The sequence below is a fragment of the Rhinatrema bivittatum genome, chromosome 7 (assembly GCF_901001135.1).
Source record: "Rhinatrema bivittatum chromosome 7, aRhiBiv1.1, whole genome shotgun sequence".
NCBI lineage: Eukaryota > Metazoa > Chordata > Amphibia > Gymnophiona > Rhinatrematidae > Rhinatrema > Rhinatrema bivittatum.
The window spans coordinates 131,811,183-131,827,537 of NC_042621.1; the positions used below are offsets into that span (position 1 = coordinate 131,811,183).

At 44.8% G+C, this 16,355-nt stretch overlaps 1 protein-coding gene across 4 annotated transcripts in view; it reads right to left on the bottom strand.

Annotated features, from left to right (window-relative positions):
- Nucleotides 1-9,780: 9,780 nt before the first annotated feature.
- Nucleotides 9,781-16,355, bottom strand: part of LOC115095464 — a 32,579-nt gene continuing 26,004 nt past the window's right edge. The window contains exons 5-8 of one of the 4 annotated variants that reach the window (XR_003857780.1): nt 13,905-14,552; nt 13,118-13,165; nt 10,907-10,961; nt 9,781-10,043 (exon numbers count right to left, since the gene is read on the bottom strand). Coding sequence is in view for 2 of the 4 variants with exons in the window: in XM_029609147.1 (XP_029465007.1) it covers nt 9,821-10,043; nt 13,118-13,165; nt 13,905-14,552 (919 nt within the window). In the remaining 2 variants the exon portion in view is untranslated. Of the gene's footprint in view, nt 10,062-10,619; nt 10,962-13,117; nt 13,166-13,904; nt 14,553-16,355 lie in introns of those variants that run through there. The other 3 variants (XR_003857779.1, XM_029609147.1, XM_029609148.1) reach the window with 3 other exon arrangements.

Consider the following 16,355-nt stretch of genomic DNA (forward strand, 5'->3'; position numbering starts at 1 on the left):
AGCACCTCAAGGAGGCCCAGCTTCTGAACCCCTGGCAGGCCCGCTGGGCCTTGTTTTGAGACGTTCAATTTAAATCTCTGTTTCCGTCCTGGTTCAAAAAATCAGCGAGCTGACGCGCTGTCCCGATCCTTTGAACCCGAAGACTTTCCAGAAATTCCTAGTTATATCATCGATTCTGCCTGTATATCCCTAGCAGCAACCACTTCGGTTCCAGTCGGGAAGACTGTTGTTCCTTGCCAACTCAGAGAACAGGTCTTAAAGTGGGCCCATGACTCAAAACTAGCAGGCCACTCTGGCCGGGCCAGGACACTAGAGATGCTACACCGGCACTGTTGGTGGCCCACCATGGTACAGGACTCGCGGAGTTATGTGGACTCTTGTCCCACCTGCACACAACAAAAGCCACCCACAGGAAAGACCTGGGGCTTGCTACAGCCACTCCCAGCGCCTACAGAACCCTGGTCCAGTATTTCAACAGATTTCATCACAGATCTTCCTCCATCACAAGGCAATATGGTGATATGGGTCATAATCGACTGATTCTCGAAGATGGGGCACTTCATCCCATTACCAGGTCTTCCGTCAGCCCTGGAATTCGCAAAACTTTTCTTGAGAAACATCTTTCGACTTCATGGGCTCCCAAAGGAGATTGTCTCCGATCAGGGACCACAGTTTGCCACCAAATACTGGTGCTCCCTATGTCAAAAATTCAGTATTTCCTTGAGCTACACCTCGGCCTATCACCCTCAGGAAATGGACAGGCAGAGAGAACGAATTGGAGCCTGAAAGCATTCCTACGCTCCTATGTCAATGACCAACAGAATGATTGGTCAGATCTCCTCCCTTGGGCCGAGCTGTCACATAATACTCACCTCGCAGCAGCCACCAATGTGTCTCCCTTGTCAGTGGTCTTTGGAAAGCAGCCCCGTCTGCCCCTTCCTGTTCCTGTTTCGGTTCCATCTCCTGCAGCACAATCCATGGCTCAAACCATCCGCCAAGTATTGACCCAAGTAAGAGAACGTCTCTCGCAGGCCACTGAGCGCGCTAAATGCACCTCGGATCTCCATCGACAACCTGCTCCACTCTTCCGACCTGGACAGAAAGTTTGGCTGAGTGCCCGCCATATTTGTCTCCGACTTCCATCTCATTGGCTGGCCCCGAAGTATATCGGTCCATTACCAATCCTCAGAAGAGTGGGGGCTGTTTCCTATCAGCTCCCGCTTCCCAGGTCCTTGGGCACCCAAAACACATTCCACGTGTCCTTGCTGAAGCCTCTTGTCCTCTCATGGCCCTCTCGCAAAGACCCTCCAGCTCCACACATCTCGGCAGAACCCGATACTTCTCTGCAGGTAAAGAGAGGTTCTAGATGTCCGACAACGTCGAGGCAAATGGGAGTATCTCCTCACTTGGGAGGGCTATGGGGCCGAGGAGAATTCATGGGAACCCTCTCAGAATATCCTTGACAAGGATTTCCTGAAGACCTTCCATAGACAGAATCCTGAAAAACCCCAGCTGCGTAGGGGGAGGCCTAGAAGGGGGGTACTGTTACGCGCCCCACCCGCAATCATCCCGTGCACGGGACCGCTCACCTTCGGGGTCACACAGCGGGTCCCGGTCCTGTCTCCCTCGCGGCCCTTGCAAGTCCATCTAGGCCCCAGTGTCCCGCAGCGACAATCTCCAGGCCTTCAGTCACGCGCCGAGCCTCACGCCAGGCCTTGGCGTCTCAGCAGCTAGCCACGCTCCTATGTGCTCACGCGGACCAGACGCCCTGATGTAGGTTCCAGGGCGGGCCTAGTTCCGCGGCACACCCTGATTGAACTCTTGTTAAAATTAAGTTCCTGGCCTCACTTCCTTGCCTTGGCAATCGTGTCGGTTTGTTCCTGAGATTGCCATTGTTCGTGTTCCTGCTTGCTTGTTCCTAGTCTCGTTCCTAGTCTCGTTCCAGGATCCTTCTGTTCCAGTTCTGTTCCTGCTCATACCTGCTCCTTGTCTGCTTGTTCCTGTCTTCATTGTTCGTTTCCCTGGTCTTACCTCGAACTGACTTTCTGGCAAAGACCTCAGCTTGTTCCTAACCTGCCTGCCGCCTGCCAAAGACCTCAGTTTGTTCCTGACCTGCCTGCCTGCCTGCCGCCTGCCAAAGACATCAGCTTGTTCCTAACCTGCCTGCCGCCTGCCAAAGACCTCAGCTTGTTCCTGGCCTGCCTGCCGCCTGCCAAAGACCTCAGCTTGTTCCTGACCTGCCTGCCTGCCTGCCGCCTGCCAAAGACATCAGCTTGTTCCTAACCTGCCTGCCGCCTGCCAAAGACCTCAGCTTGTTCCTGGCCTGCCTGCCGCCTGCCAAAGACCTCAGCTTGTTCCTGACCTGTCTGCCTGCCTGCCGCCTGCCTAAGACCTCAGCTTGTTTCTGACCTTCCTGCCTGCCTGCCGCCTGCCAAAGACCTCAGCTTGTTCCTGACCTTCCTGCCTGCCTGCCGCCTGCCAAAGACCTCAGCTTGTTCCTGACCTGCCTGCCTGCCTGCCGCCTTCCAAAGACCTCATCTTGTTCCTGACCTTCCTGCCTGCCTGCCGCCTGCCAAAGACCTCAGCTTGTTCCTGACCTGCCTGCCTGCCGTCTGCCAAAGACCTCAGCCTGCTCTTCGACTTTGCCTGATCTCTGGATCTTGACCCTTGCTTCGTTGACCACTCCTCGGACTGATTCTTGGACTTTGGCCTTGCTTGCCTGACCTTACTTGATTCTGGCTCTGTCCCTAGCCTTGTCCTCACCAACTCTATACTGGTTCACTCTCTTCCAACCTGTCTCCAGCTTCAAACCTGATAGCACTCTTCCAGTGCATGTGGGCACGCCGGACTCTGACTCTCCCAGGAGGCCCTGCGAGGCCCACAAGTCCCAGCGGCCCAGGTCCCTACAGGCTCCTCCCGGCTCCCGGGGGTCCTCAGGCTTCCAGCGGTGAAGACCTACACTGCCCTTGTCTCCTTCTGTGCTCCGCCCCCTGTGGCCAGTCCCTGTACTGCCACAGGACAGGGGTCCACCCCCGAGAACAACAATTAAGGAGTGCACTTTGTGATAATGAACGTATGTGTCCCGTACATTTAGGAAATCTTTCTTTTTCTGAAAGCTTCCTGATTTGCTGATATATTTCTCCAGAACTAGCAAGTGATGCAATACATTCCTTCATTGTGTCAGAGAAGGAGGGTCTGTAGATCTCCAGTTTTGATCTCTGCTAATAGCCAGACCTTCATCAGGTTGTGTGTGTTAAGCGATAAACAAATTTTAATAAATGAAAATAAATAAATGAACTGTAAAGCAGGGGTGACAAACTCCGGTCCTCGAGAGCCACAAACAGGCCAGGATTTCAGGATAACCACAATGAATATGCATGAGTTAGTTTTGCATGTTCTGCCTCCAATGTATGCAAAACTATCTCATGCATATTCATTGTGGTTATCCTGAAAACCTGGCCTGTTTGTGGCCCTCGAGGACCAGAGTTTGACACCTGTGCTGTAAAGTTTCTGAGGTTTATTTCCCTTTGTCTGATCTCAAAGCATCGTCAAAAAGAATCAGGTCTACCTGTAAAAGGCAAATGAAATCCCAATACATTTCCCAAATAAGTCAGTACTTTTTTCCAAAAATGTTGAATAGTGTCACAAAATCAAAACATATGGCTCAGAGTACCTATCACTTTGTGGCATTTATTACTTTGGTCTGAGTCTGAAATCTTTGACATACATGATCTTCTTTGTGAAAAGTAAAATGTCATAAAAAATTTGTGCTTCCCTTAAAATATTGCTCACAGTTATTTGCATAAGTCTCCTAAAAACAGCATTGATATTTTTCTGTAGAAAGTTGTATACCGAGCTCTTGTTTCCAGTTCTGTATTATATCATCTACTTTGCACGGCATATCAAATTGCAATAAAGTTAAATAGAAACCTGAAACTATGTGTGTCTTGATTCTCAATATTAACTGTTTTTCCAGTTACCCCTGGTTCCTGTTTAAGGTCACTTTTATCCAGGGAAGTAACATAATGCCTAGCCTGAAGGTATGCAAAGAAATGTGCAAAATCAATATCATATTTGCTCTTAAATTCTAAGAAACTTTATATTTGCCCTTTCTTCCCAAGTAATTGATAAACTAAGTTGATGCCTTTCGCTTTCCATACTGAAATACTGGACTTGCATCCCCGGGATGAAATCCCTGATCTCCATCAAAGGAAGCCAAGTGGAGACTCTCTAGTTTAAATTTGTCTCCGACTTCCATCTCATCGGCTGGCCCCGAAGTATATCTGTCCATTCCCAATCCTCAGAAGAGTTGGGGGCTGTTTCCTATCAGCTTGTGTTATGGAAGTTAATGCTCACACAATAAAACATTGGGTCATTCTGTCATTCTGACAGCTTTGGTTTTACAGCTAGCCTGCCAACACCATTATGAACTCTATCTGAACAAGTTCTGTAACTTTAGTTGACCATAGTAATGAAAATTCCAATGAGAAAGTACATCCTCCTTACTCAAAGCCACAATAATTGGACATGAGAAAGGTGAATATTCAAAGTGCATTTAGCACTTTTAGATAGATACGTGGGACTTATGCGGCTAAGTACCAACCACTGAATTAGCACCCACATTCAGCGGCCACCACTTAGCCATATAAGTCCCTTATACAGCTAAAACATTAGCCGCATAAATTGTGGGTGAATCGGGGCACAGCAAGTTAGCTGTACAATTTATGCGGTTAACTGTTGATATTCAGACTTGGCCACATAATTTGTACAGCTAAGAGATATGCCATAGAGCCGGACTAAATTTAGCCAATTAGCCTTATCTGGCTAAGCACTCAATTATACATATATATATGCAGCAGCATAGCCATGCCACTGAATATACATCACAACTTAGCTGGACAGATTTGAAGCAGCTAACCCCTAGATGCATCAAGCCATGATATTTCTTTCAAGGGAGTGATCCCGCTATCGTGGAGGGGGGGTGTTGCTGCGATAGTGGGGCATCTCACCTGAAACAATGTTGTATCTCTATGGTGCATTCCTTTGACTTGTAGCCAAACACTGTGGGCCAAAAGAACACGCCCATTGGCCCTTTAGCGCTATGGTGGCTCCAACCTCATGGGACTGCAATTGTCTTCAAAGGCCAGTGCCCCAAAAATAAAAAATTGTGGCAAAGAGAGGAGGTTGAGCAGGACTCAGGGCTGACCCCCATCTCAAGCCAGGGCCACCACTTGAGGCAACCCCGGCTCCCCCAGATTGTAAAAAAAGTTAAAATGTTCCCACGTGGAGATGATCCTGGGGTCCTGGCCACCCTCCCCATACCCACTCCCCACCTCCTCAAGTCAAAAATAGGTTTGGGACATCCCAACGGTATTATCTTCTAGAAGCAAGGAGATCATGGATTCTCTGCAAGGAGAATTGTTCTGTCAACTAGTAATGGAACCCACACAGGAGGGGGTGATACTGGGACCTGGTGCTTACCAACAGGGACAGTATTTCTGTGTAGTGGATAATCATCTGGAAATCAGTGACCACCGGATGATGTGGCTTAATATTAGGATGCAAGAGATGAAGGTTCATTCTATGATGAGAGTCCTAGACTTCATGAAAACTTTCTCAAAAAGGGGAGAACCTCAAGGAGTCATTAGCTGGATGGGAAAATCTAGGAGAAGTAGAAGGGCAGTGGACAAAACTAAAAGGAGATATTTAATAGGGATGTGAATCGTTTTCTGATTTAAAAAAATCGTCAGATATTTTTTAAATCGTCAAAAATCGTTAGAGTCGTGATACAATATAAATTCCCCTGATTTATCGTGAAAAATCGTAAATCGGGGGAGGGGGGAGGGCGGGAAAACCGGCACACCAAAACAACCCCTAAACCCACCCCAACCCTTTAAAACGAATCCCCCACCCTCCCAAACCCCCCCAAAATGTTTTTAATTACCTGGTGGTCCAGCGGGGAGGTCCCGGCACGATCTCCCGCTCTCGAGCCATCGGCGCCATTTTGGCTGCCACTAATATAAATGGCGCCGATGGCCCGATAAAAAAAAAACCACCCGACCCTTTAAAGTGACCCCTTTAACCTCCCCCACCCTCCCGAACCCCCCCCCCCCAAACCTTTTAAAATTACCTGGTGGTCCAGTGGGGGCGCGGGGAGCGATCTCCCGCTCTCGGGCCTTCGGCTGCCACTAATAAAAATGGTGCCGATGGCCCTTTGCCCTTACCATGTGACAGGGTATCCATGCCATTGGCCGGCCCCTGTCACATGGTAGGAGCACTGGATGGCCGGCGCCATCTTTAAAGGTGACAATATCTGAAAAAATTAAGAGAAGCTGGGAAAGTAGTCAGGAATGTGAAAATTCAAATAGAAGAAAAATTAGCAAAGACAGTAAATGGAGGGACAAGACTTTTTTTTTAGATATGTTAGAATTAGAAGGAAGTGCAAAAGTGGCATTGTGAGACTCAATTGTGAAGAGGAGGAATATGTAGAGGCTGGTGAGGAAAAAGCAACATTGCTTAACAAGAAGAGCCTGGAACAGGAACACATAAACAAACACAAATAAGATTGGAAATGAGGTAGACCTCAATCAATTTTCAGAACAGTGTGTTCATGAGGAGCTAACTAAACTTCAAGAAAATAAGGCGATGGGGCCAGATTGGATAAATCCAAGGGTACTAAGGGAACTTAGAGAAGTCTTGGCAGCTCTGCTGGCTAATATTTTCAATGTTTCTATGCAGTCTGAAGTAGTTCCAGACATCTGGAAAAGGGTGGATGTGGCTCCTATTCATAAAAGTGGAAGTAAGAAAGAGGCTAGGAACTACAGGCCAGTTAGTTTGACCACTGTGGTGATCAAACTAATGGAATTGCTGCAAAAACACAGGATACTGCAATTTTTGGAATTCAATGGATTGCAAGATCCAAGGCAGCATGGTTTTACCACAGGTAAATCTTCTCAATCTCTTTGGGCAACCAGAAAGTTGGATCAAGGGAGAGTGCAAGACATAGTGTACTTGGATTTCAGCAAGGCCTTTGACACAGTTCCACACAAAAGATTATAAATAAATTGTGCACCTTTGATATGGAACCTAGAGTGACTGTCTGGGTTAAAAACTGGCTGAGTGGGAAGCAGTGTACCTCAGGGATCGGTCCTTGGAAATCTTTGTCTTCTTGCCGATGATACCAAAATCTGTAACACCAAGCTATGGGAAATTATTTTAAGCAGTTATATAGTTTATGTGAAGAACTTTATATCACGATATAAATTCGTGGAGCAGAGAATCACTAATAATACTAGTATAATTATTTGCTATAAGGCCTATAATTTCTGAGAATAAATATGCCATTTCTCTTAGCCTGCTTATAACAAGAAACAAGGCATGAGACTAGCAGTTACTCATGAGGCTAACGGTGCAGATATCAGGGAAAACAGGACAGTAGTAACATAGCCGCACCTGTTTGTTGATGTGATAAGGATAGACAGTTGGGACCTCAAGAATACATGGGAGTAGCCCAGAGAAAAACTGAAACTAGGACAAAGGTCAGAAGAATCAACATGAAAAGACAACTTCAAATTAACAGTTTGAAATCAGAGAAAGAGCAGATCAGAGGAAAAGCTTTTAAGTATTACAGTGGTTAATGAAATGCCTGATGGTTTTCCAACATTGTGTGCCATCTTTCCAAAGATATATCAGAATCACATTGGAAACTGTGAGGGGAAGTATTTTTGTTTATATTCTTTATTGCAAACTTGAATCTTGTATGCTCTTATTGCTTTTTCTCAGACATCTAAGTAAAACTTCTATACTTATTAATAATTGTGTTGTGTATTCTATGACAAAATAACCACCAATTTTCCTACCCACTACATGTGTTATGGCCGCCGGCCACAGCCTCCCGCAACTGGCAGCGACCACCTCCCGCCATGGTGCCATCCCTCTGGGCCAGGGTATGCGGGCGGTGGCGGCCAGCCGCTTCCGGGGCTCCTCTTCTCAGTGGGCTCAGCCCAGGTAGGCCTATTTGCGCTCCTCCGACATGCTCGCAGTGTAGCGGGGGCTCCTCCCCTCCTGAGTCTTTCTAGGTCACGAGCGTGGCTTCTTCTCTGATTTAAAAGGACCACGGCAGGAAATTGCCACAGCCCTTCCTGCTGACCCCACCTGTTGTTTCCTTTTTAAGGCAAGGTCTGGCTGACAGACCTTGCCTTGGCTTCTGCTTCTGCTTCTAGGTCCTTATTCCTGGTTCTCCTCGGAGGAATTCTTCAGTGCTTGTTTGTGACTTAAGGTACCTGACCTTCATCTGGAAACTTGACTACCCATACCGCCGCCTGTTCTGACCCTTGCCTGGAATCTCATCTACCGGAAGTACTGTCAGCTCCGAGCCTTGCCTGGGACATTGCCTCCGAGCTCTAGGGCCTATCCAGGTCTTCGGCCGCTTCTTCACCTCGCCCTTCCTTGGACCCACTTCTGGCACTCTTCCAACACCTTCTCCTCATCATCAGAGACCCCACGTAAGACCATCCGACCCCAGTACCCAAGGGCTCAACCTAAGGGGAACGTGGGTTGGTAGTGGTGAAGCTCCAGCGGGGTCTCTGCTTCATCCCGACCTCGCCTACCGATGGTGGGGACCTGTAGGGACTTTTCCTACAGGTGGCACCAACTCCACCTCAGACGAGGGGTCCACCTCCCAGAATCATAACAACATGCCCAGGAGGTGAGTCTTTTTCAGTGGAAAGGAAGCTCTAGAACAAGGGGTCATGAGATGAGGTTGAAAGGGGGTAGACTCAGGAGTAATCATAGGAAGTGTTTCTTTATAGAGACGGTGGTGGGTGCATGGACTGGCCTCCCAGATACCAAAAAATGGTATCTGAATTCAAGAAAGCATGGGATAAATACAGGGGAGCTCTGAGGAAGTGATGAGAATTATAATTCCAAATTAATTGGGCGGAAGGGCCATACGGTATTTTTTTTTGCTGTCATGCTTCTATGTAAAGATTGAGCTCCTTGAGGTGAACATCTACAGTTAAACAGTTCGCAAAAGTTGAATGCACAGTACCAGCGTACTATTCAACTGTAGGTGCTCTACCCGAAAGCACTTGAAATTAAACTACTGAGTCTGAGGTGGAGTAAACACATTTCTGGTGACCAAAGTTATTCTATTGCTGTGCCCAGTGTGATAGAGGCAACTAGACAATACCACACTGGGCACAGCAACACTGGGCACCGCAGTGGTATAATACGCCACCAGCAATGTGAGTTTCATCTTCTATATGCGTAAACACTTATCAGATGTTTGTTTGCTCCTTTACCTTCATAACCTTGCCCTCCTATGTGAGAGTTGTTAATCAGATAAACTGCCAATAAAATAAGTGCTGAAAAGATTTCTGGGTTTTTCCTGCAGCCGCTGCTAGCAGGACCAAGGAGTGATACACATGAGTGCTATCAGTTAAGGTCATTTCATTTCATACAATCTTCTATGTTTTGGATATGAATAAACTTTTAGAATGTATAATTTACATTGTTCTTTACTATCTTTCAGGTGCTCTGGAGTCTACTTTTACTTCTCTATTAGTGATGTGTGTTTGCCATAATTTATAGTAAGCTACTGTTGTTATTGTTGTATCCCATCTATCTGTTTTCTGGTATGGTTATACTTTAACCCCTGATACAGGCAATCTTGCCAAAACATGGCCATGTCAAGTTCTAATTTTTATACATTTTATTCATTGTATAAAAAACTTGTGTTTCATTATTTATCATTTATCATTTATTTATTATTTTTATTTAATGTACAGTTCCTAGTATCCATATATTTGCATCCACACCTTTATCCATACTGTCTCTTTGTTGTTGGCTTGCCGCCGTGTTTTCTTTGATGCAAACAATATAACAAAAAATTATGTTTATATTCTAGAAATAGAAAAAATCTTAACGTGCAGCAATTAGTTCTATGTAATTGCAGGAATGGATTGAGGGTAGGGTATAGTTGGATGCCTGTCAGATTCTTCAGTAACTGCTGCTGCTGGGGGTGTTTGTGGTCCCTGCTCCTCCTGCAAGAGCAATAATTTCTGTTTGAGTTCAAAATAAAAAAAAAAAAAAAAAAACCAGCATAAGAAAATAAGTCCTTCAACTCTTCCTAACACACTTTAATTAGCATCTTAAATACAATTACTAAAGAGCAAAACAGAATAAAGACAGAAGATGGAAGTCATCGAAGCAGGAAACAGTTTCAGAGAAAATAACTGTGCACTGATTTCTTGCTATAATAGCCCCAAAGCATTAACAGTTGACTGTTTCTCAGCACTGTGCTGCACTGTTACTTCAGTATATTGCTGCAATAACCCAGAAGCAGAAGTCTGCTATCATTTTAAAATGATACAAAACCAAAAGAAATTTAATTGAGTTTTTGCTTCTTTTGTTTCATTCCTGGATCTGGCCACACAAACTTAAAATTAAAAGTTTGCCCTTGGCATCCCACCTCCTCAGTCCTCCCCCCAGCACATCAATACGTTTCCCCCCACCCTGAGCTGATAATCCTGCCCCCATACAAGACTTCAGCCCCCTTCACCCCTCTGGATCCCCTCCATCCCACTGTAGGAGCAATCCCCAAGTCATTCTTACTCCACTAGCACCGCAATCCAGGTGAGATCGGGCCAGAGGTGATGCTGCTGGCCCATCGAACCTCCAGAGAGCTTCCCCCTCATACCCCAGACTCTCATTGCTTCCCCTCCTAAATCAGATTAGACCCACAAAGGGGCCCTCCGGCTAAAAAGTTTGCCCACCCCTACATTATCTACAGTACCTGGCTGCCTCTCAGCAAGGTGCAGAACTATAATGGCACTATTTCCTGCTGCTGTGACTGATTGCCTATATTACTTTGTACAATAAATAGGGGTTTAATTTTTAGCTGTACCTTCACTTAGTTGTCTTCCTTTCTAGTTACACAACTGCATATGATATTCCAGAAACTAAAACAAAGTATGGTAGTGTTAATCCTGTATACCTCAAAGATACAGTCTTCACAGTCGCCCTGTTTGCTGGTTTGTTTGTGAATCATGGTAATGCCCTCTGTGATGTATGTGCCACTAAATATTCTGCAAAGGTGCGAAGTCCAGATCAAAGGACCCTGATGGCCCAACATAAACAGCCCCAACCTCTACCCCTTGAACCCCATAAGAAAGGTTCCCACTGTCCTAAATTTTGGCATCAGGATCAAGAAAAGTTGCTTCATTTGCAGCTGTCCTGAAGCACTGCTGTCCTCAGCCCACAAAGAGGAGCCACAGCTTGAGCCTAAGCAGAGGAGCCACTACTGGGATTAGTTCAGTAATGATAAAATTGAGATTCAGGCCTGGACCTAAGAAGGGGAGCCACCACTGCCACACCAGCCCAAGGAGGAGAGTTCACACATAAGCAAGCCCTGGTCCAAAGAAGAGAGCTACTGCCACATGAGGCAGCCTGAGACAGAAGAGGAGCATCACCGCTACCAATTTTGCATGAGCTGAAGCTGACATCAGCATCACCATCCTTGGTATGGGAGGCTTGTGAGAGTTGTGGTTTGGAAATCAGAAGAGTCCAGAAAGTAGAGGCTACCCACAGTTGATGCTAGAGAATAAAGCTGGAGGTGGCTGAGTGAAGAAAATGCTACAGGAAGGTCAATGGTACTATTGCAATGCCTCCTTCCACCAGGAAGAGAATGCCCACTTTTCTCCCCACACTGAAGGACTGCAGAAGATGACATCAGAATTAGTGGCCTTGGTATGGGAAATGTCTGGGAGTTGTGGTCCAGGGGTCAGAAAAGGCCTGGAGGTGAAGCAACTAGCAGCTGCTGCTGCTGGGGAACAAGGCTGGAAGCTTGTTCATAGCTCAACTTTCCACAATACATTTTAAACCAAAGATAGAACATTGGCACCCAAAATAACAGGAATTCTTTCTGGAACTTTGTGAAATCCAGTCAGCCAGGTATTTACAGTGCTATTTTTTCACAGGTAGGGTTGTTGCTCTTGGAGTCCTTGACATTGCTACTGGTTTGAGATATAAGTTTGAGTGTCTTTTTTGCAAGGCTTTGTGTTACTTCACAATGTTTCTGGCATGGAAGGTGCTTGTGTTGCTGTTAATGAGGTGACACCAGAATTTGAAATATTTTTTTTGTATGTTGCATTGTAAGTGGAAGCATCCAAGGACCATTGTTGGGTGAGTTCCTGTGGATGCGGAATGAATTACAGAACTTGAGGTATAGAATTTATATTGAGATTCTGTCCCTTCCTGTACAGATTCCACTCTCATATCCATGTAGAAGAATTGGTTGAATGAGGCTGTCAGTTTTAATAATAGTTTTACTAGAAGGTTGAAACTGGCCATTTTTTTTTAATTACACAGAAGGCCCTTGTGAATTTTTCTTATTGTGCTTTTATAGCAAAACACCTTAATGCATGGTGTGATGTGAGTTTGGGGCAGGCTCTCTCTCTTTTTTTTTTTTTTGGGGGGGAGAGAGGGGGAGAGAGAGAGAGAGAACACCTAGCTATAAAGGTCTTATAGTAGTTAGGTACTTATATCTCTATATGAGGCCCACCTAGTAACTCGAGGTGAGGTAGTGTAGGGATTAGGGGCCACTTTGACATTCAGAGTGAGATGAACAAACAGAACAGTGCACTCTTGTGAATATTTGATGTCCTTCGGAGTGAGGAAATTCACACAAAGATGAGATTTGTACAAAGTGGCCCCTAACCCCTACACTACTATCTAAACCTCACCTCAAGTTACTATAAATACCTAACTACTAAAAGGCCTTATAGCTAGGTACTCTCTTTCTCTCTCTCCCCCCCCCCCCCCCCCCCCCCCCGTGCTTGTAAGTGCAAAAATGTTATTGCACTCTGTGGTAATACCTATGTGAAGCACACTTTGTGATAAATAGGCTATTACTATAAAACACACCCCTCTTCCTATCACATCTGTGTGATGAATCTAGCCCTTAGCTTGATCTGCTGTTGCCCCCCCCCCCCCCCCCCAAAATACTTCTGTCTAGAGACCCCACTGTCTGTATTATTTGTACACAGTGAGGGAGTACAAATACATGGCGATGATCTGTCAACTACTAAAAATAGTTTATAAGATTATTATTATTTACCTGCTTCTCTTTCTGTGGTTATTTTTCTCCTGCCCTGTTTTTCTATGTCTATAAGCCAGACAGGAAAAGCAGTTTCACTCACTTATTGTATATCACGTTACAGAAAGCAGTACATTCAACTCTACCTCCCCCTGGGACTATTGATACTAATTCAAGTTAATCCTCACTGTAAAGCTGCTGATTAAATTGAACTATTGCAGACGAGACTGATGGCTTTAATCGCCAGCAAAGGACATCGCTATTTGGGTTCCTTCTGCAGTGTCTGACTGCAGCTGATCCCAGGTTTCTCACTAGGATATGACCATGGCTTTGTACCTAATTTCCTCTGAAACCCCCCTGAATTTTGCACATCATTGTATCAGCCTTCCTCACTGTTGCATAGCAATGTTTTTATATTTCAATATTTTATATTTGTGTGTGTGTGTAAGTGGGGGAGGAAAAGTGTCTAATCTTTTTCAAAGCCTCCTTTCTCCTACTGGTTGAAATGCTGCCACATATATCTCCAGCACCTAGGGGTATTAATGCACCTTAGTAAATAGATTCCTTATTCTTTGTCTCAAGATGCAGCTCTTCATCGTATTCCACATTACATTATAATCCCCAGAACTCAGGCAGAGACTTATTTAACCAACTTCTCCTTGTAGCTCCCTGCCTCCTCCTTTTGTACATACTCTTGAAATTCAACGCAGCCTCTGAGTGACCGTTTTTGTCCTGATTAATAGAAGTGCTCAACAGATATTGCCAGCACTGATCATTTGCTACCTCACTCAGTCCTTCTTATACGCACCTGGCTGCTCTTCTCCTGGGCAGAATCTTCATAGATCTCAGAACACGAAAAGGTCTACGTACATGCATGGGAGAAGGGGAATCGGCAGTGGTAGGACAATTTCTACAGTTACCAGCTAATTCAGGGTCAGCAAATGTAGCTTCCTGCGTAATAACTAATGGGGAAAAATCTACACAGCAATTGCTAGTTGCTTTACGTGGGATATATTTAATTGTTTGTGGAATAGCTGCAGGGGAGAAATCTATACAGCAATTGTCAGTTGGTTCAAATGGGCTAGATGTAGCTGCATGTGAAACAGTTGAAGAAGTATCTGCACCATGATTGTCAACTGATACAGGTGGGGTGGATTTAATAGCCCTGGGAATATCTGCAGGAGAACTAAGATTTGCAATGGCTTGGGCAGATGACAGGGATAAAGCGGAATGTGTTGGCCATGTGCAAGATGCAAAAGTGGGAAATTTGAGAGAGTGTCGTGAGAAGAGGTGGAAAGCGTCATTGAAGATGAAGTAAACTGGATAAATGCGGCAAGAGGTGGCATTAGCACTTAATGGAATACTGGGAGGAGTGATTTGGTGGGAGGAAGGCACATTGAGGTGAGCAAGAGAGTTAGTACAATTTATAGAATGAGGTAAAGCTAGTCGATTCAGCCTACAAAAAGAAACAGACAGTTAATGCAAGGTTGTGAACTATGTAACAACACTGAATATTTTAGAAAGGAAATTTTAATCCCGCAATAATCTTGTTTTAATTGCAACAATATTTTACCTTCATGGGCTGAATTATAGTAACACAGTAACATAGTAATGACGGCAAAAAAAGACCAAATGGCCCATCTAGTCTACCCATCAAGTTTATCATTAATGAGCTGAAGGAGCCGTTCAAAAATGATGTACAAAAAAGGCATTTTCTACATTACCCTTGATTTAGTGTCTAGTTTCCTATGAAAAAAAAACCAGTGTGTGTTTAAGAGAGAGAGAGAGAGAGAGGAGGTGTGTGTGCGTGAGGGAGAGACAATTGTCAGTGAGTCAGTGTGTGTGTCTAAGAGTATCACAGAGTTTGTGTCACTACATGAAAGTCTGAGAAAGTTTATGACACTGAGCATGTTTGTGATTTAATCACTCTCTTTTTATATCTATTTATTTATTTTTAAATATTTAAATGCTACTGCAGTGGTTTTCCTTTCACCCTCCAGTGATTATGTCCAATTTTATTACATTATCATCACTGTAGACAAGTGGATCCATCACTTTTAGCTCTTGCACCAGGTCCTGCTTTCCACTGAGAACTAGATCTAATATAGTTCCACCTCTCGTTGGTTCCATGTTCAACTAATGCATGAAATAGTCATTGATAGTGCCTAGAAACTTTACCTCCTTTGCATGTGGTGTGACATTTACCCATCAATATTTGGATAACTGGTCTCCCATTGTTATTGTGTTGACCATTTTACTAGCCAGTCTAATCTTTGTCAACATTCTACAACCTGTTTCTTTATCCTGGCCAGGCGGGTGGCTATATATGTACCCACTTCGGTACCCTTCTCTTTTATCCTTGAAATTTATATCCATAAGGATTCAGGAGTGTAATTTGTTTCTTACAAAATTTTTATCCTGCTTAACTCTAAGCTACCCTTAACAGATAGTACCAACTGTCCACCAATTTTATCTGCCCTGTCGATATAAATTGCACCCTGGTATATTTATTTTGTTTATATTCTGCTTTTTAGCACTTCAAAGTGGATTATATTCAGGCACTATAGTTTTTCTCTCTGACCCCAGAGGGCTCACAATCTAAGGGGGTCATTTTTCAAAATGCGGTAAGGCGTTTTCGCATGCGTTAAGGGCTTATCGCATGCGAAAACGTGTTTACCGCATGCGATCGCACCATATCGTATGGTGCGATGCAAATTCCAAAAATAGGAGGAGGAGAGTGGGCTAGCCTGTTTGTGAAGAGCTATAATGCTGATTTTAACTACACCTCTTTCAAATGTGTTAGGCTGTGATGTAAGGTTTCATTGCTATTTCTCCTGTAAGTCTGATGTCAGCTGGACTACATCAAGCTAGGTTGAGAGAACCTTGCCCAAATCTCATCTTGGAGTGAGTTTCCTCACTCCGAAGGCCAGCAAATCTTCACAAGAGACCACTGTTCTGTTCATAGGTGTCACATAGACTGTCAAAGTGGTCCCTAACCCCCTACACTCTTACCTAATCCCCACCTCGAGTTACTAGGTGGGCCTACCATAGAGATACAAATACCTGCCTGTAGGCCATGATATTATGGCCAGTCAGTCTCTCTCTCTCTCTCTCTCTCTCTCTCTCATTAAAAATGGTCCCCCAGTGGTTGAATGCAGGAAATACAACAGGTCTGGCACTTATTGCAGACTCTGAAATGGTATTACAAATTGTGATAAATACTGTATTAACATGCCCCTTTTGCTATCGCATGTAGTAC